Consider the following 20,869-nt stretch of genomic DNA (forward strand, 5'->3'; position numbering starts at 1 on the left):
CAGTCTGTCTGACTGTGGATTGGTGGAGTCCAAACTCTTTAGAAATGGTTTTGTAACCTTTTCCAGCCTGATGAGCATCAACAAGGCTTTTTCTGAGGTCCTCAGAAATCTCCTTTGTTCGTGCCATGATCCACTTACACAAACATGTGTTGTGAAGATCAGACTTTGATAGATCCCTGTTCTTTAAATAAAACAGGGTGCCCACTCACACCTGATTTGTCATCCCATTGATTGAAAACACCTGACTCTAATTTCACCTTCAAATTAACTGCTAATCCTAGAGGTTCACATACTTTTGCCACTCACAGATAGGTAATATTGGATCATTTTCCTCAACAAATCAATGACCAAGTATAATATTTTTGTCTCATTTGTTTAACTGGGTTCTCTGTATCTACTTTTAGGACTTGTGTGAAAATCTGATGTTGTTTTAGGTCATATTTATGCAGAAATATAGAAAATTCTAAAGGGTTCACAAACTTTTGAGCACCACTGTATGTGATCCCAGACCATATTGAAATATATTCAGAGTGTTTTTCATATATTTATTTAATAGTTAACTCAATGTACATGCAGTGTACAAGAAAAATAATTGAACACCGGCAGCAGATTCAACACCGGTTTCCCCCGTTGACTGTAAGAGTCCCTCAGAGGTGCATGTGTATTCTGTTTATTCGGCTGTGAGCGAGTCGCTCTTTGTTTTGAACGAGTGGTCCGGGTCTCTTGTAAACTCCGAGCAAACTAAAGAACTACTTTGGCTCTGATGTTGTTCAGGAAAACCACGTTAGCTTGATGATGGATCTTAGGCGGTAATTAAAGACACCTTTGGCTTTAAGAGGTTTTTGGGAAATCCACCCCTGGACTGTTTACCCGTCTTCACTTGTATTAATAAACACACCTTCTGCACTTGCATCCATCTCCCAACCATCTCTGACAGAATACTTCACACGCCATGACCAAGAACGCACATTCACCTGTTCATACGGCATGTTCAGGAACGAATTAATGTTAATGGCGCTAAACAGCCACTGTCTTGGTACAGTTGGAGTGTTGGACTCGGCTCGGATCAATAGTGGACCCGACTTGGACTCTAAATTTCCTTTAATGACTTGGACTTGAGCACTGGGGACTCGAGACTGGACTCAGACTTGAGGTTTAGTGACTCGACTACAACACCGATTCATGCACAACTTGCGTATTGAAAGTCTTTTCTACTTTTGCAATGGCCAGAAGATTGTTAAGGTGTCGATAATTGTAGCCGCTGCTCTACTAATAATAATAATAACAATAAACTGACGTTCTAATAGGAAATAAAAATCATGCAAGACAATTTAAGAAAACAAACACAAGTATTCAACACTGATTCTAAAATTTAATAATAAGTGCAAGGCAACAACGTTGTTTTGTATTAAAATCCCGGCCCCATTGAGATCACTGTTACTTGGCCGTGTCTCCATGAAAAGCGATGTGTCTGAGTGTTTCTGTAAAATATAATAGAAAATGGAGACCCTTTATATGAACACAATGACTATTGACCATAAATCACATCACATATTACAGTATTTATTAATAATAATGAAAATCAGCTTTTTCCTCAACCTGAACTCCCACCTCCCAAAAACATGTCAGTAGGTCGACTGATCACTAAATTGCCCCTAAAACGATGGACTGGTGGATCATCCAGGGTGGAGTATAATTCTGGATCCAGTTACTGGTTTTATACCTCTGAACATTTCTGGCTGGCTTTCTGAAAAATACACACCTGATTTTGTATCCATTTAAAACACATTATCTGTTCATTCTGCATGATGGAGTGATATATTCTGTTCCATCCCTAATGACCATGTAGGAAGGAAAATCTAGAAAAACTCAAATTAGAACCAGGGCAGATTTTTTTTCTCCAGTTCCACAATATTTTTGTCGTGTTGTATTCAGCACTGTGCTCTCTAAATGTTAATGCACTCAAAGAATTATTGTAGTAAAATTAGGGCTAAAGTTTAGATTGTAGGATTAAAGTGATGAAAGTTATTGTCTTTAACAGCAACAATTTTTGTTCCCAGTATTTTACAGACGGCAGGAGGCAGAAGAGAAAAGATCATCACAGATCGAGGGTAAGATCAAACCCAACACCATGACTGTGACACTGACGCACTGGTATTATAAACCTCTCTGCTGTTATTTCATAGAGACTGATTAGATTATAGAAAACATACAGGAGAATAAAACAAATGCACAGTGAGAACATCATAAAGAACTCTCTGTGGAATCCAGTCAGAAACAATGTGATCTTAAACTGTAATAATTGGAGCCCATGTCTCACCATGTCTTCCTACTTCACCCTGTCACACAGACACGCCCCAGAATCTGCTGCTGGAAATGAAGTCCAGAAAAAATTCAGATTAAATCTGAGGAAGAAGTTTCAGTGTTTAAATGGAGTGATAATAAAGCAGGAAAACCGAGTGCTCCTGAATGAGATTTACACAGAGCTCTACATCACAGAGGGAGACAGTGGAGACGTCAATAAAGAACATGAGGTGAGTCAGATCGAGGCAGCGTCCAGGAGAAAAACAACAAAGGAAACACCAATCAAATGCAACGACATCTTTAAGCCCTTATCTGAAGAAGACGAACCCATTAGAACTGTAGTGACGAAGGGAGTGGCTGGTATCGGAAAAACAGTCTCTGTGCAGAAGTTCATTGTGGACTGGGCTGAAGGGAAAGCAAATCAGGACGTCCACCTTATATTTCCACATCCTTTCAGAGAGCTGAATCTGATGAAGGACCAAAAACTGAGTCTGATGGAGCTCCTTCATGTCTGTTTTAAGGAAACTAAAGAAACAGAAATGTCCAGGTTGGAAAAGGTTCTGTTCATTTTTGATGGATTGGACGAGTGTCGTTTCCCTCTGGATTTCCAGAACACAGTGAGAGTGTGTGATGTAACTGAATCAGCATCAGTGCGTGTGCTGCTGATAAACCTGATCAAAGGGAATCTGCTTCCCTCTGCTCTCATCTGGATCACCTCCCGACCAGCAGCAGCTGATCAAATCCCCTCTGAGTACGTCCATCGAGTCACAGAGGTACGAGGGTTCAATGACCCACAGAAGGAGGAGTACTTCAGGAAGAGGGTCAGTGATCAGAGCCTGGCCGAGAACATCATCACACACCTGAAGTCATTAAGAAGCCTGTACATCATGTGTCACATCCCAGTCTTCTGCTGGATTTCAGCCGCTGTTCTCGAGAGAATGTTGGGTGAAGCAGAGAGTGGCGAGATCCCCAAGACTCTGACTCAAATGTACACACACTTCCTCATCATTCAGACAAACATCATCAGAGGAAAGTACTCAAAGAAGCAGGAGAGTGATGAAGAAATGCTTCTCAAACTGGGAAAACTGGCTTTTCAACAGCTGGAGAAAGGCAACCTGATCTTCTATGAGGAAGACCTGAGAGCGTGTGGCATTGATGTGACAGAAGCAGCAGTGTACTCAGGTGTGTGTACGCAGATCTTCAGAGAGGAGGTTGGGCTTCACCAGAGTAAAGTGCACTGCTTTGTTCATCTGAGCATTCAGGAGCATCTCGCAGCTCTGTATGTGCATCTGACCTTCATGAAGGAAAAGAGAAATGTTCTTGTTCACCGTCGGTCCAAGACAATTTCAGATGTACACAAGAGTGCTGTAGGTCAGACCTTAAAAAGTCAGACTGGACATCTGGATCTGTTCCTCCGCTTTCTTCTGGGTCTCTCACTGGAGTCCAATCAGAAACTCTTACATGCCTTAGTAACACAGACAGGAAGTAGCTCCCAGAGCAAAGAGGAAACAGTTCAGTACATTAAGAAGAAGATTAGTGGAGCTCTTCCTGCAGAAAAATCCATCAATCTGTTCCACTGTCTGAATGAACTGGGTGACGATTCTCTAGTGGAGGAAATCCAACACTACGTAAAATCTGGAAAACAAAGTAAACTCTCTGCTTCACAGTGGTCTGCTCTGGCGTTTGCGTTACTGACTTCAGCACAGGAGCTGGAGGAGTTTGACCTGAGTAAATATACCAGGACAGGGAAGATACCAGAGTGGGTTCTTCTGAGGATGATACCTGTGATTGCAGCATCCAGAAAAGCAATGTAAGTAAAGCTGAATAGAACTGTTCTACTGTTCCACTGTTAGAAAGAGAGAAACTGAAAGCACTTTGACAAATCTGCACTTTGGGACAAAATCCACAACTCCATTACTCGAGTGAAAGTAAAGATCCTCCTGGTCAAATGTTACTGTTCAAGGCAATACTGGTATGTTTTCTCGGGGTATAATTGAGTTATTTACACACAAATACATGTTGTTTAAAAAAACATTTATTTTTAAAAACATTTCTGCAACAGAAGGACAAGACGAGCCCTGAAAACCTGAAACATAAATCAGTATAAGAGATATTTATCTCTGGGATAATTCACTATGTAAATGATATATTTACTGTAGAGGGTGTGGTTTATTATTTCAGACACAAAAGCATGTCTTTACATCACTGAATGTACTTACCACTAGCCTTTTTACACACTGTGTGTGTGTCCCCGTCCTGACGTTAACCTGGGAAACCGTAGAGGGCGCCAGTGATCACTCATAATGATGAAGAGCACAAATGCGCGTGAAGCGAGCCAATCAGAATCACCGTTACACATCGGGAAGAAAAAAACAAAACGGCGATCACAGGGGAGGCGCGGATGCTGGTTAATACATCTTGTTTTTTGTAACATACTCGCTTGAAAATCATTTTTGTGCTTAAAGAAGCCGACCATAGCTGTGCCCGAACGGGCCTAACTCGCTAAAATATTTCTGCCTGAAAATCTTGGTCAGATTTCTCAGTTCAGATTTAATTTGATTTATTTGGTAAATAATGAAAAACATATATGAAAGACATAAAGAACTAGTCTGGTTAACACCAGACCATATCACAAGTGAAATATGGTCTGGAATCCGCCTATGGAGCACTTGCATATGACATCACAGCCGATCCAGATTGTGATAGACGCCATCTTGTTGGTCAAATGCCATATTTCCGCCTTCTACTTCTACCTTTTCTTCTGGAAAACCCTACTATATACAATTCTACTACAACGGCTGCGGCTACAAGCTCTCCCTACCTGTGCACGTTTTTTATGTTTTTTGTGTGTATTTTTGCGTGTTGTTCATCTGTACCGGACTTCAATATCCACTACAACCGTATGGACTTACTGGACATTGGTTTCCAGCAGAAAATGACGGTTTGTAGCGATTTCCATCGCATGCACAACATTCCGGGTGAGAAAAAAAAAAAACATTCCGGACGAGATGGCGAGACCAGCGGGGTCTCCGTGGATTGTTATCGGAAGCAAAGCGAAGGAGGCAGCGCCGGGAGCGGAAGCAAAAGCGAGGCTGTAGAGCCGGCCTCTTGACTAAGCTCAGAAAACAGCCACTCAAACCTCCACTGCTAAGCCTCTATCTCTCCAACGCCAGATCCATGGTAAACAAAACAGACGATTTGGAATTACAGCTAGAATTACCTTATTCTATTCTATAATCGGCTGGTCAGTGCAGTACTAGTAATACTTAAGTGACTTACCCATCCAATGAGGATTATTTTCTTGTTTACAAGATGCCACATCTGAGTCGCTGACAAATCCTGAATTTCTGTAAAGATAACTGTCCAGAGATTTATAAGCACGCAGTGCTTCACCACTGAACAGCGAGGGAAAGTTGATGAGGTAATTATACACGTCTGGGTATTCCGCTGGCAGTTCCATATCCACTGACTCGTGAAAACTCCGTCCGGAAAGCCATAAGGGTCACTAATCTGTAGATCGTTTATTTTAGACATATATCTAGTTATCTGTTCATTAGAAAAATGAGCCGTGTAGTCCGTCGGTTGAAATTGATCCATTCTGTACACGAGTGCAGCAGTATTCAGCGGTGTTCTTTACCGACAAGATGGCGTCTGTGTACTTTCCGGTCACGTGACTGCAAGATCTCTATTGAATTTCTCGTAGGGGAGGTGTGGTTTACGATTGTCAACGGCCGTTTATTGGACGTTGCGAATGTCTATCATTTGGCGTATACGTAGCCCATGGCCAATCATGGCAGTTGTACCCGGTGACATAGTTAGAGCGACGAAGAGGCGAAGAAGAGAAGGAAAGAGAAGGCAAAACAAAAACAGGAAAACAATGGCACCGAACGATTACTGCCATTTGTGCAAGACAAAGCTTGATCGAAAGTTTGGTTCGTATCGCTCGCCGCCATGTTAAATGTGATCCATAAACAGTCCCAAATAAACTACAAGCTTCCGTTTGTCGAGTAGTACGCGTCACCGTCTTTCCACCCCTCCCCACTCTCTGACTGGCTCCCTAACTCAGGCGAGCCTTAGACCATAGTTTCCATGCTGTCTTTTCAGATCGGAACGATTGTGCAAAGCAGCATGGGATTTCCCAGGCTAATAAAGAACCAGGGTAACACACGAAAGTGAAAACACTTATTTCCAGTGTGGTCCTAGGAATCAGATAACTATCATGGATACATTACTATAAAAAAAATTCTACAAAGAATAAAACTAAAAATAAATGAGTGTTATTTTCCTGGTGTACGAGTTGATTAAAAAGACAAAATTTAAGTGCAGACTTGAAATTAAAGATGGAAACGGCAGACAGCTAACTAGACTTACAAACAACACATTTCCAAAAATGAATGCAAATAATCAAACACAACTTTCTGCGGATAGTTTATTTGCAGTATTTATAAATCAGGGATTTGTCCAGAAGAAATAACAGAGCGATGCTACTGATGTGAAGCTCAGCCCGTAAGGGGGGTCGGGGGGCATGCTCCCCCGGGAAATTTTGAAATTAGAGATTTCAAATGGTGCGTTCTGGGGCCATCTCAGGCTGATTTAGGCACAATTCAACATTTCAACATTTATTAGATTTGCTGTTTTTTACCTTGTCAAATAGCAAGGGGCCATATTTAAAGGGCCAAATTAGATTTGAAATGAAAACACTGGAAACAGTCAATTTGGAGAAATATTTAGTTTTATTGCACAACAAAAAATGCATAATATTAAACAATATAGGGAGTCGAGGTCTAATCATGCGACAGTGGCAGCTAACAACCAGCACCTAGAACGTGGTTTTATGTATGGTTGTGAATGGCAGTCAGTGCACGCAGTGAAACGCTTTCATTTCTGGGTTGAGTACCAGGATAGTCTCGACTTATATATTACAGTATCTTTTTATTTCTATAGTTATTACTCATTCTCAGAGGGGAATAGGAGATATTTAGGTGCAGAAAGGACTCTGTATTGTTCAGTTTATAGTGTTGATTTTTTGTGTGTGCAAGTGACAGCGCAGCGCTGACGTCACACAGCGCAGTGGAGCGCCACGTATCCGTGCTTTGGGGAAAGCCCTGCAAATTACACCACTATTGCAGGCTCCAGTGTCCAATAAACATTGAGGTGTGGGGTTTTTCTTTCCCCCTGTGTAAAACCTTCACTGAGTGTCGTTGTGGAAAATCTTTTCCTTCACATCTCTTCACATTAAATTTGTGTTGTAGCTGAAATGTAATTACGCAGACACTGGGCCTATAAAACCATCTGGAGTTTGCAGCAATACAAAATTCCAAAAAAAAAACCCTTTCCTGTTATTCTGAACTGATGAAAGATTTTATTCAAGTGGAGAAAACAGAAATAATATAAATTTATTGTGTGTTAATTTTTTTATTTTATAGATGGATAGATTAAGGTAAAGATTACACGCATGTATACTAATGTACAATTGAATTAAATACATGAAACTAAACCGAGTGCACAAACTGTAAAACACTTATTTCCATTGTGGTCCTGGGAAAAGGTTCAGGATGGCGCGATGTTGATTGTTTTAATCCTGGATTTAAGTGTGTTATCAATACTAAATTTGTACAAATGGCACCAAGTAGAATAAAAAAACTTTAACGGCACAAAAAACCCATAAATTTCCAGCTAAACATGGATATAAAAGGCAAGATACAAGAGTATTATAATGCACCCAAGAGTAGCACCGTGTAGTTGAGCACCACAAAAGGATCACATCAAGAAACTTATCGCAGAACATACAAAAGGCTAACCGCAGACCTGTTAAATTAAACTGACCAGAATAATTTAAAACCGCCCACTCTGCACTGTTATAAGGCAGTTAAATAAACACCTCCTTACTTTGTGCTTAAAACTAGAGAGAGACTGGATTGACCGGATGCTGGTTGGCTGATCATTCCACGACTTAATGGCATTGAACACACAAGTTTTTTGACCATGGCTGCCAGACTTGGGTGTTGCCAGAGAGTATCGACTAAACCTAGCGTAAGGAGTTTGGATATCTGTCGCTCTGGTTATGTCATGCTGCAAGTATGAAGGTGAAAGGTCATTCAGGACAGGCCTTTCAATTACGTAATTTGGGCTAAACCCTGTATTTCTGAATCTGGGCTTTTTCCGTCGTGATACAGGGTAATTTGGGCTTTTCTGCACACGCAAAGTGCTGTTTTCCCAGGGCTCTGTGTTTTAAACCTGCTGTTGCTTTTACGAATAAATAAAGAAATCTATAAATGTTGTTTTTACCTTTATTGCAAAATGTCTACAGCATTAATCCCTCTTGATGTCTCATCTCATTATCTCTAGCTGCTTTATCCTGTTCTACAGGGTCGCAGGCAAGCTGGAGCCTATCCCAGCTGACTACGGGCGAAAGACGGGGTACACCCTGGACAAGTCGCCAGGTCATCACAGGGCTGACACATAGACACAGACAACCATTCACACTCACATTCACACCTACGGTCAATTTAGAGTCACCAGTTAACCTAACCTGCATGTCTTTGGACTGTGGGGGAAACCGGAGCACCCGGAGGAAACCCACGCGGACACGGGGAGAACATGCAAACTCCACACAGAAAGGCCCTCGCCGGCCACGGGGCTCGAACCCGGACCTTCTTGCTGTGAGGCAACAGCGCTAACCACTATACCACCATGCCACCCCCTTTTGATGTACATGACAAAAATAATTAGAATACAGTTAGTATTTAAAAGATGTGTTGGGGCCTGAGAGGAGCCTGGGAATGAAAAAGCAAGTTCTGCACTGTTGCCATCAAAGAGACGAACCTGTAGCAGACCTGCGACACAAAAGGTTTTTCAGTCACATCACAAGATTTGGCCGTGCAATTCACAGTCTGTAGTCCCGTAAAAGATCTTAGTTTAAATGAAAGGCCAGTGTCTAAGGCCATCATCAACAAGAGGACCAAGCGCCAAGTCACTGATTCCACCCACACTTACACAACTGTGTGTATTTAAGATGCAAGCTGTGTCTTATATACACAGTTGTGTCCTGAATAGCTCTTTTATTCAGTCTTTTACCTGATGTACCTAATGTGGAAATCCCACTCTGGTCATTGGTACGTGAGTCTCGCTCTTCCACAAAATCATGACGTGCTAATCGCCGTTGAAGGAGAATTCGTGCTCTGCGCGAGGCTTAAAGCTAGTTCGACGAACCCGGAACAACATGGGAATGGTGTGGATTTCATGTCAATTACGAGAAGTACATGATAATTCTCGCTAATTTCGGTGTTTTTAAAGAAGAAAGTCAAGACATTGGGTTTTATGCAGCCAAGTTTATTTAATCAACATTTCATTTTTTTACTTTGGGTAGCACATTTCGGGTGCTTGACCTTAATTTGGGCGTCTTTTTAATTTATGCGCCTACGACGTTATCTGTCGCAGGTTTCATGTAATTGAAAGACCTGCAGGACTTTACACAGATGAGTTACACCAGAATACCATACCCTTTGCTCAACAGGTAACCGCCCAACCTTTCTAAAGTCAGATACAGAGAGGCGTGCTCGTGGATCCAAGCCAAGGATGAAGCGTATCAGCTTATTTTGAGAAATCTGAAGGCTGTGTTTTGATTTCCTGATCAAGCCAAAAAACCAGGAGCAGGAGGTATAGTCAAAGTGACACTGCACTAAAGCTGAAGCTAAAGTGTGCCGTGCACTTTGAATGAGAAAGTGTGCTTGTCTGTAGAGGAATTTTAGGTGAGAATTTGCAAGCTGTACAATTTTCTTACCTGTAATTTCTCCGAGTTTGCTCCACGGCACACCCCAAGTAGTTGACGGAGTCTATTTCAGCTCTGTTACATGAAGTGTTTCGTTGAGACCTTTTTACTAATTTTTCTCTTGGTGCCAAACAAAATCGATCCAGTTTTGCCAAGATGCAATGGAAGTTTATTGAGAACCAACCACTGATTAATCTTTTCCAAATTCCCACTAACTGATTTTCAATGTACTCCACTGATCTGCCTGAAACCAATAAAGCTGAATCGTCAGCATACAACCAAAGCTTACAAGCCACTGCTCTCTGCATGTCATTAACATGGATCAAGAAAAGCAGGGGCCCCAAATTTGAACTCTGCAGAACCTCACAGACAAGATGTCTAGGAGTAGAATGAACACTGTTAACTATCTGAGACCGGCCTGTCAAATATGACTGAAATGACTTAATCGATGCACCATTCAGACCAATAGCTTGCAGTTTCATCAGTAAGATCTCATGATCGACAATGTCGAAGGCCTTTTGCAAATCCAATAACACCATTCCAGTATCATTTCCTGACTCCATCTGCTTCTGAATATAATCGGTCAAGTGGATGAGACGGGTATCAGAAGAGAAAGATGGTCGAAAACCAGATTGATATTCATAAACTCTTTTGTTGGAGATGGTCATATAACTGGTTACAACTGTCTCTCTCTCAAACCTTTGACACCACAGAGAGGATGGAGACTGGTCTATAGTTGCCAATCCCAGTTTTACTATTCTTTATGTACACAGGTCCACCCAATTTTTGTTTTGTTGTTTTTCTAATATCCTGATATCTTCATAAATTAACTTTTTTGTTCCTTTGACCTTCTCACAGCTTTTGTTCTTCTCCATGCTGTAGCGCGTTTTTACTTATTTACTTACTTAGTCAGACAGGGAGAGACAACGCACAGAGTGTAAGGGGAAGAACATGTCCAGTCTGTAAATCACTGGCACCAGGAACAAATAAGGAGCACCTGGGAACACACACACACACACACACACAAAAAACACACTGTTGGCCAACGAGCTCATGAGTAGCTCCATAAAACTCCTTCAGCACTGGGCTGTGATCATTTCAGTCGCTCACTAATTAGAGAACAAATCAAATGTCTGATCTGTTCAGATAAATACGACTCTGCCTCAAACTCTGCCTGCTTCATCTAAACCTGACTTTTGAAACTCTTTTCCTTTCTCCTCTTATAAATATTTGAGATCAGACTCTTATTTCCCGATTTGGTGATCAGATTTGATGTTGCGTGTTTATCCCTTGTGTCAGTAATGACGTGTGCAGCAGAAAACTCAAATCCGAACAGCTCGAACTGTGAATTACTGTTACAGCATTTCGGTGTGTTGTCGACTCGGAGTTTGTACTTTTGTCATTTATGAAAATGAAATGGTGCAGTGAAAGATTTGAGGACCTGTTTGATCATTTGTGTGAGTTTATTATGTATTATTTTATTTCCTTCAGTATCAGATGTGATGCAATTAAAGGGAGAAGCGCTGAAGCTCTGGTCTCAGTGCTCAACTCAGAAACCTCCAGTCTGAGAGAACTGCATTTGACTGTGAAGACACTGGATCTGACTGGGAATAAACTAGAAGACTCAGGAGTGAAGCGTCTCTGTGCTCTACTGGAGAATCCTCACTGTAAAGTGGAGACACTGGAGTAAGATCATCTCTCTGAGAGTCACAATAACTCACTAAAGCAGCAGTTAATAGTTGTATACAGTGTTGTTCATCAATTAAAATTTTCTGTAAAAGTAAAACATGCAGAACAAATATATTAGTCATGAAGTGATCATTTCTCCTCAGAATCACTTTTACTTTCAAGAAATAATTAAAATATATTTAACAATTAAATATGTGATCATTAAACCTTTAAATTATTGACTTTTTGCTGAATCATTTGCACCTCGAGTAAACTTAATGTCAGTAACAGTGGGAATGTTTGAGTCATTATTAATAATAGCTTGTGATTGGTGAAGAGAATAGAGACAGTCCAACATGAGAGACATCATCTTCACAACCACTATTACACCAAGATGAAAATCTGTTGATGAAGTGTGTGTCATTGTGTCTCTGCAGGTTGTGTGGTTGTGGTGTCTCAGATGAAGGCTGTGCTGCTCTGAGTTCAGCTCTGAGATCAAACCCCTCTCACCTGAGACAACTGGATCTGTCCTTTAATAATCTGGGAGACTCAGGAGTGAAGCGTCTCTGTGCTGGACTGGAGAATCCTCACTGTAAACTGGAGACATTGGGGTAAGATCATCTCTCTGAGAGTCACATGACCTGCTCCTCAGTAAGACACATTCTCTAATAGTGAGACTGAAGCAGAGGTTTTAGGTTCATCATCAATGTCCTGAGGAGGAAGATTGTTTCTTTTCACTGCACACTGATGATTTGTCACAGAGTCTTTGGGTCAGATGGACGTATGTGAGAAGCTGCAGCAGATTCATGATGTCACATGCGGAAGCGCCAGCAGGCTGCGCGAGCTTTGCTCAGTCTCGGTGCACAGCCTGTGTAGACCAAGCGCTCCCATTTCTCTCTCATTGTCCGGTCTTTTGGGAAACGATGAGTACTAATCCCATCATGATTGGTGTTGCTACACCCTCCTACGATACATCTGTTAACCATTTTAATAATTATGTGATAACATTGAAGAAATTTGCAGAAAACCATCAGGTCGTTTTCTCATAAACAAACCAGCGCTCACGTAGGATTCAGAGGGAGGCGTCCCGCACGCGACGTCACGAAAATCAGTGTTTGCCGGGAAATCCAAATGCCAAGTTTTTTCAGAGGCGGACCAATTCACCTCAAATGGCTTGATTTCAACTGAATTTTTCTGGTATTGTGCAAGGTAAAAAAATTGCACAAAATGTGACAGATATTTGACCAAAGTTTAATATAAAATAGGAGAATTACATTGATGTTGCTCCTGAATTTACCCGTGATATGCACTTTAAAATCGTAAATAATCTTCCAGTCCATCTCTGTCAGTGGTAATTTGCTTTAAGACGACACTGGAAGCCCGGCTTCCCCTCACATTTCATTAAAATGCAGCAATGAAACGTTTCCCAAAGTGTCTCTTTTATTCATCAGTCTTGGTGTTGTTCAGTATCACAGTCAAGGCTTTTTTATTTGTCATTTCAACCATATACAGTTGGTGCAGTACACAGTTAAAACACAAGAACGTTTCTCCAGGACCATGGTGCTACATTACACATCACAGGACGAGAAATCTACAAATACAACATAAAGTGCGGAGTTGAGTGTGCATAATGAGGTCATCTATGAGAAGGGAATAAATAAATGTAAACCTTGTGTGTGAGAGACATTATAAAGCAATAGTGCATTATTGTTGACTGTGTAAAGAGTGTAGTGTGAGTGGTGTGTTCAACAGTCCGTGAGAATCAGACCAGTTCCTCAGAGTTGAGAAGTCTGATGGCATGAGGAATTGAGGTAGTATATGAAAAGGGAAAAAAATAAATGTGAACCGTGTGTGAGAGAGACATTGCAGACATTATTTTAGTGAATCAAAAAAATCTCGGCGTTTTACTGGATAACGCGTTTTTCGTTTGTCCCACCTGGACACACGGCTTCTCCTTATTAGGATTGGTAGATCTCTCAAAGGGGCGGAACCTTGTAACCAACTGCCAGTCAGTAAATCGGGAAAGAACATGATTGACATCTCAAACTTGAGCATATCGGAGCCTGCAGTGGTGGAATAATTTGTAAATATTGCAAATAAATTGAAAGTATAAAGTTGATTATTTGCATTAATTTCTGAAATTTATTTATGATTCTAACTAGTGAACTGTCACTTCCTTATTCAGCGAGCAGCTTAGCTACTTCCATTGCACAAAATGGCAAAAAAAAAGGCCAAATCCATGGACGCGCACAGAGCAGATTCAGTGCTGTTGCTCCTCTGCCTAAAATTGAGGCATCCTGCAAAAATCACACTGAGAGCCCGGCATGTAATACTGAAGGAGGTGAAAGAGAAAGCAGAGGAGAGCAGAACAGCTGCAGAAATCTCTAGAACTCACTAAAGTCTCTGTTCATGTGTCCACTGTCAGAAACAACACTGAACAATCAAACTGTTATAAATTACAAAGAAAGTCTGTTTACAAAACCAATGAAAATCATTTCCATCCAACACTAATCATGTATTCCCATCTCTCTCTCTCTCTCTGTCTCTCTCTCACACACACACACCCACACCTCTAATTTAAAGACACAAAACAAATGTTGTTCATAAACTGAGGCAGTGAAGTGTGTGTCATTGTGTCTCTGCAGGTTGCAGGTGTGTGGTGTCTCCGATGAAGGCTGTGCTGCTCTCGCTTCAGCTCTGAGATCAAACCCCTCACACCTGAGAGAACTGAATCTGTCTGGGAATACAATCAGATACTCAGGAGAGAAGCTGCTCTCTGCTCTTAAGGATGATCAGCGTTACAAACTACAGACACTCACGTAAGTGATAACCTTTTGAGGCAAATGTTGGGGGGGGGGGGAGAAGAATTTTAAGATCATTATCATTTTTCTTTAATTACAGTAAATATCACATGACCAGGCATGAAATGAAAGCAGTTTTAGAAATTTTCACTCTCTTCCACTGTTTCTCAACCACTGCGGCCCATTAGTGGGCTGCGAAGCATCATCTCGTAGCCTGCTAGTCTCTCCCCCCCAGTTGAAGTTAATTTTTTTCTCATAGTAAGGTAAAATTACTGGGTTGCATCCGACGTCACATCCGCCTCATTAAGCTACGGTCGCACTACAGCCCACGTTGCTTTGCAGTGGGTTATCGATGAAAATGAGGCATTTTGGTGGCAGTGCATGATGTACACATGAGCGTCACACAGCAGGTGCACACTTGATTGTCGTGCCTTTGCGCGCTTGAGTCTGACACAGCTCGAGCGGCTGCGTGCGCTCACGGAGTGTGTTGTGCGCGCACTTGGGACCCAGTCGTTATGGGAAACACCTGACACTGATTTGAGCACAATCAACACACGCAGATACAGACACTGTTTTCACAGAGACTTTAGAAAGTATTGTCATTATCAATGTCACATTTGTTTCTAGCCATGTTTATAACGCTGTTTAAATACTCTGCTTTCTGTTTTGCTCAAAAAAAAAAAATCTCCTTCTCACCCCCGGCGGGGGGGGGGGGGGGTGGTATCCATGTCATCCTCAAGCTCGGGTCCTCTACCAGAGGCCTGGGAGTTTGAGGGTTCTGCGCAGTATCTTCGATGTTCCTAGGACTGCGCTCTTCTGGACTGAGGCTTCAGATGTTGTTCCTGGGATTTGCTGGAGCCACTCTCCCAGTTTGGGGGTTACTGCCCCAAGTGCCCCCACTACCACGGGGACCACGCAACCCTTGACCTTCCACATCCGTTCCAGCTGCTCTTTCAACCCTTGATACTTCTCAAGTTTCTCATGTTCCTTCTTCCTGATGTTGGCGTCAGCTGGGATCGCCACATCTATCACCACCACCCTCTTCTGCTCTTTGTCCACCACCACTATGTCCGGTTGGTTAGCCAGGATCTGTTTGTCAGTCTGGAAGCTGAAGTCCCACAGAACCTTGGCCCTGTTGTTCTCAGCCACCTTCTGTGGTATGGCCCATTGGGACTTGGGTACTTCTATTCCATACTGGTTGCAGATGTTCCTGTATACTATCCCAGCCACTTGGTTGTGCCTCTCCATGTATGCTGATCCAGCTAGCATCTTACACCCTGCTACTATGTGCTGGACTGTTTCAGGGGCTTCTTTGCACAGTCTGCATCTTGGGTCTGATCTACTCTGGTAGATCCTGGCCTCTATGGCTCTTGTGCTTATGGCCTGTTCTTGTGCTGCCATGATTAGTGCCTCTGTGCTGTCTGTCAGTCCTGCATTATCCAGCCACTGGTAGGATTTCTTGATATCAGCCACTTCCTCTATCTGACGGTGGTACATGCCATGTAGGGGTTTGTCTCTCCAGGTTGTCTGTTCCTCCTCCTCTGCACTCTCATCAGGGTTCTGCTGCCTGAGACATTCACTTAGCAGTTCATCCTTTGGGGCCATCTTTCTGATGTATTCTCAGATTTTCGATGTTTCATCCTGGACCGTGGTCTTGATGCTCACTAGCCCTCGGCCTCCCTCTTTCCGCTTAGTGTATAGTCTCAGGGTGCTGGACTTGGGGTGGAACCCTCCATGCATGGTGAGGAGCTTTCTAGTCTTGATATCTGTGGCTTCTATCTCCTCCTTTGGCCAGTTTATGATCCCAGCGGGGTATCTGATGACTGGTAGTGCGTACATGTTGATGGCTCGGACCTTGTTCTTACCATTCAGCTGACTTTTCAGGACCTGCCTTACTCTCTGGAGGTATTTGGCTGTGGTTGACTTCCTTGTGGCCTCTTCATGGTTTCCATTAGCCTGTGGGATGCCAAGGTACTTGTAGCTGTCTTGGATATCACCTATGTTGCCCTCTGGTAGGTCAATCCCCTCAGTCCGGATCATCTTGCCTCTCTTTGAGACCATCCGGCCACACTTGTCCAATCCGAATGACATCCCTATGTCATCGCTGTAGATCCGGGTGGTGTGGATCAGCGAGTCTATTTCTCGCTCGTTCCTGGCATACAGCTTGATGTCATCCATGTAGAGCAGGTGGCTGATTGTTGCCCCACTACGGAATCGGTACCCGTAGCCGCTCTTCGTGATGATCCGACTGAGGGGGTTCAGGCCTATGCAGAACAGCAGTGGTGATAGCGCATCTCCTTGGTATATGCCGCACTTGATGTTGACTTGGGCAATGGGTTTTGAGTTGACCTCTAGGGTTGTCTTCCACATTTCCATTGAGTTCTGGATGAAGGTCCTTAGGTTCCTGTTGATCTTATACAGTTCCAGACATTCCAGTATCCATGTGTGTGGCATTGAGTCGTAGGCTTTCTTGTAGTCAATCCAGGCAGTGCACAGGTTGGTCTGTCTCTTCTTACAGTCTCGGGCGACTGTTCTATCGACCAGTAGCTGGTGCTTGGCTCCTCTGCCAATTCCTTTCTGTGCCTCGCTCATGTATTGAGCCACATGCTTACTCATTTTTGCCGCAATGATGCCTGACAGGGCCTTCCATGTTGTGCAGAGACAGGTAATTGGCCGGTAGTTGGATGGGATGGGTCCCTTCTGGGGGTCCTTCATGATTAGGACTGTCCTGCCTTGGGTTAGCCATTCTGGGTGGGTTCCATCCCTCAGCAGCTGGTTCATCTGTGCTGCTAGGCGTTCATGGAGTGCAGTTAGCTTCTTCAGCCAGTATGTATGGATCATATCGGGGCCTGGTGCTGTCCAGCTCTTCATCTTTGACACTCTTTCTTGGACGTCTGCCATTGAGATGGTTACTGGTTCTTGTTCTGGGAGGTTGCTGTGGTCTTAGGTCCACTAACCATTGGGCATCGGTGTTGTGTGATGCCTTTCTTTCCCATATGTCTTTCCAGTATTTTTCCACCTCAGCTCTTGGTAGGTCTGACCGGTTGTTGTTCCCCTGCCACTGAGAGTACCTTGGCTGGTTCAGTGGAGAACAGCTTGTTTATTCTCCTGGCCTCTCCCTCCTTGGTGTATCTCTTCAACCGGGTGGCCAGAGCTGTTAATCGCTGTTTGGCAGTTTCGAGTGCCTCTGGTATGGAGAGCGAGTTGTACTTCCTGGGTGCCCCTTTATTCACCATGTTCCCTTTCTGTAGTTCAGCTAGCTGGCTAACTTCTCTCCGTGCTGCCTTTATCTTGGCCTCTAATCGTCTCTTCCATGGTGGATACTGTTTATGTCCCGAGCCCACCTTGTGTCCAATGATCTCCATGATTACTGTTGCTGTACTGTGTATCAGCTTGTTGGTCTCAGTGATGGTTCTTGTGGAGATTGTCTTCAGAGCAGCATTCACATCTACTAGTAGATCTTCTGAAGGTACTTGGCAACTCAGCTTCGGTATTCGTCGGGGGCTCCAGGTTTCCAGTTGGGTCACGATCTTCCTTCTCAGGTCAGCAGCTCTTGTGTTGAGGCTGTTGGGGCTTGGTACCCAATCTCTGGTTGTGGGGATGATGACGTCTCCCCGCTGACCTGTCTTCCCCTTGCCGTAGCATCGTTGTTGTATTTCATTAATCTCTAGTTGTGATAGTAGATTTCGATTACGGATGTTGGAACACTGGGCTAATAGCTTTTTCTTTGTTAGCCTTGATTGTGGGTTTCGAAGTATCCAATGTTCCCACATTCGCTGCATGTATCCCCTCTCTCTGGGATTGCTTGTATAGTAGCATTCCAGCAAATCCGTATTTTCTGTCCTCGTCCATCGATGTCTTGTTCCAGTAGCCCATTTCTCATCAGTTTGCCCTGGTTCCCTAGCAACTGACGCAGACCTTGTTGACCCGGGCGACGTCTGAGCCGGTATGACACTCAGTTATGTCTTCACTCATTCCTGAGTGTTAGAACCTGTGTCTGTCTCAGTTCAGATGCGTTGACGTAAGAGCGCTCTGGAGCAGGGAGAAAACAAACCACACGAGTTAAATCAATCTGGTTTATTCAAGCACTGCTCAACGATACACAGAAAGAGCAGGGTTTATATACATCAGAAGCTTGCGTGACAAGATAAGTAAGGGGCTCGGGGGCACAAGGTCAACTCGCCAGATAAGGAGTCGTTTTTATTATACATGAAAGAGCAGACCATACACCCCCTAGAACAGGAGGAACCAGGAATGTGGTTTCAGCGAAACTAGAAGGTACAGAGAAAATAAAAGAGTATGTTCTCGCGATTATGCACGTTTACCAGGGTGTGAAAGGGTCATAAAGCTCAGGACAGCTATGCACGAGAACACACACAATCTTACAATCCCCTCTTTTATACTTTGTTTACAGAGTATAACTACAGTTTAGACTCTAACGTATTGACAGACATAACAAGACTGATTAGTATGTTGTTTAGCAGTCCAATTGGCAAATCGCCAAAAAACGTTGTCCTCGTGGCTGGCTTGAGCGGGATTCCCTGCTCCAAGCGCTAAGACCAATACCAGAAGGAAAGTCATACTGGTCACTGACTTTGTTCTTTCTGTGTCCACAGGATGTAGATAGTTGAAGGTAGCCCAGGCTCACGTGTCTTCCAGATTCCTCAGTTCAGAAGTCTGCGGGACGCACCGACCATCCCCTCTTTGTAGATCAGCCGAAACCGGATCACTCCGGATGCTGGAAAGGGGATCCCTGAAAAGGCCGTCAGCTATTGTCACAGCAACTTTCTGAAACACAAAAACCTGTTAAGCATCAACAATATAGATTTCTATTACATTGGAGCCTTCTTTATTCGACTGGCATGAATCCACTGTGGAAAAAGGTCAGTTAGTACAGCCGTCCGAGTTACAGCGAGCACATCCGTGGGTTCACTGTAGGGCGGTTCCTCCAAAGGAGCGCCTAATTTCGCAAATTTCTTTACCAACACTTTATCCCCTACCTCAAAGGGGTGAGTGGGTGCCTCAGGAATGGGAGGCTTTTTGGAATTTAGTCTCGTCCAGTATTCATCAAGTACCCGCATGAGACCCACGGCGTACTCACTGAGATGTACATCAAGATCACTCGTTCCTATAGCCTGCATACCTCTGCGCCAGGGTGTAGGAAAAGGCCGGCCCATCACGAGCTCGTACGGAGACAGGTTGTCGAGGGCCACTTGAGCGGTCATTCGCATGTCAGCGAGGACTAAGGGTAAAATTTGTACCCAGTTTTTAGTGCCGGTTTCTTGCATGGCTTTACGCAGCTTACCCTTGATTGTTCTATTTGCGCGCTCCACAATGCCGGAGGATTGTGGATGGTACGGGATGTGGAATCGCCAAAGGATTTTTAGGTCCTTACATAGTTCTTGGGTCACCTTAGAGGTGAACGGCGTCCCTTTGTCAGAGTCTATCCCTACCGGGAGACCATAACGCGGAATGATTTCTTGCGTCAATTTGTTTACCGCCGTGCGAGCGTCTTCTTTCCCGCAAGGGAAAGCCTCCACCCATCGTGAAAATTTGTCGACCATGACCAAGAGATACTTAAAGGGGCCCTGTTTTGGCATGTGAGTAAAGTCAATCTGCCATTCCTGGAACGGCGTGTCAGGTATGGGAAGGTGCTGATGTACCGCGCCTGGTTTAGATGGATTATTCTGGGCGCACGTTAAACATCTGTCTAGAATGTGATGTACATCGGTGTGTATTTTGTCGATGCAAAATATTTTGGATAAATCCTCCACTACCCCCCTTCGTCCGCGGTGAGTGGGACCATGAAACTCGCGGACGAGAAATGGAGTGCAATGTCTAGGCAAACAAAGGCGGCCCTGAGCATCGATCCGAACGCCGTCAGACGGCTGCGCGCCGCATGAGTCCCAGAAATGGTTGTCTGAGGCCGAGGCGGAGGCCTGGAGGGAGGGTAAATCAATGTCCGGAAGAACGGCACTAATCATGCGACTGGATGAGACCAGGGAGAGAGTAAGCGAAGGCGGAAAAACACCGGAGGCAGCCGCGGCTTTGGCAATGCGATCGGCGAGAGAGTTTCCCCTGATCTCAAAAGAGTCCCCAATACAATGAGCACGAGTCTTAACAATGGCTAAAGAGCGCGGGAGAAGACTCGCTGTAATAAGATCAGTAACAAGCGAAGAATGAGAAATGGGCTTACCGTCTGCAGTGGTGAACCCACGCGAAGCCCAAATCCGACCAAAGTCGTGAGCAACGCCGAAAGCGTAACGTGAATCAGTGTAGATAGTGACGTCTGTGTCCTGGGCAATAACACATGCACGGGTTAGAG

The 20,869-nt window shown here is 43.7% G+C and overlaps 2 protein-coding genes across 26 annotated transcripts in view; both read left to right on the forward strand.

Moving 5' to 3' along the window:
- Window positions 1-7,560, forward strand: part of LOC132871038 (NLR family CARD domain-containing protein 3-like) — a 76,217-nt gene extending 68,657 nt beyond the window's left edge. Inside the window, exons 7-9 of the mRNA XM_060905193.1 lie at window positions 2,061-2,111; window positions 2,351-4,114; window positions 7,344-7,560. Of these exons, the coding sequence (XP_060761176.1) occupies window positions 2,061-2,111; window positions 2,351-4,114; window positions 7,344-7,560 (2,032 nt within the window). The remainder of the gene's footprint in view (window positions 1-2,060; window positions 2,112-2,350; window positions 4,115-7,343) is intronic.
- LOC132870726 (protein NLRC5-like) overlaps window positions 1-20,869 on the forward strand; it is a 930,547-nt gene that overhangs the window by 327,742 nt on the left and 581,936 nt on the right. The window lies entirely within an intron of this gene.

Source organism: Neoarius graeffei, chromosome 22 (assembly GCF_027579695.1).
Source record: "Neoarius graeffei isolate fNeoGra1 chromosome 22, fNeoGra1.pri, whole genome shotgun sequence".
In the NCBI taxonomy this organism is placed as follows: Eukaryota; Metazoa; Chordata; class Actinopteri; order Siluriformes; family Ariidae; genus Neoarius; species Neoarius graeffei.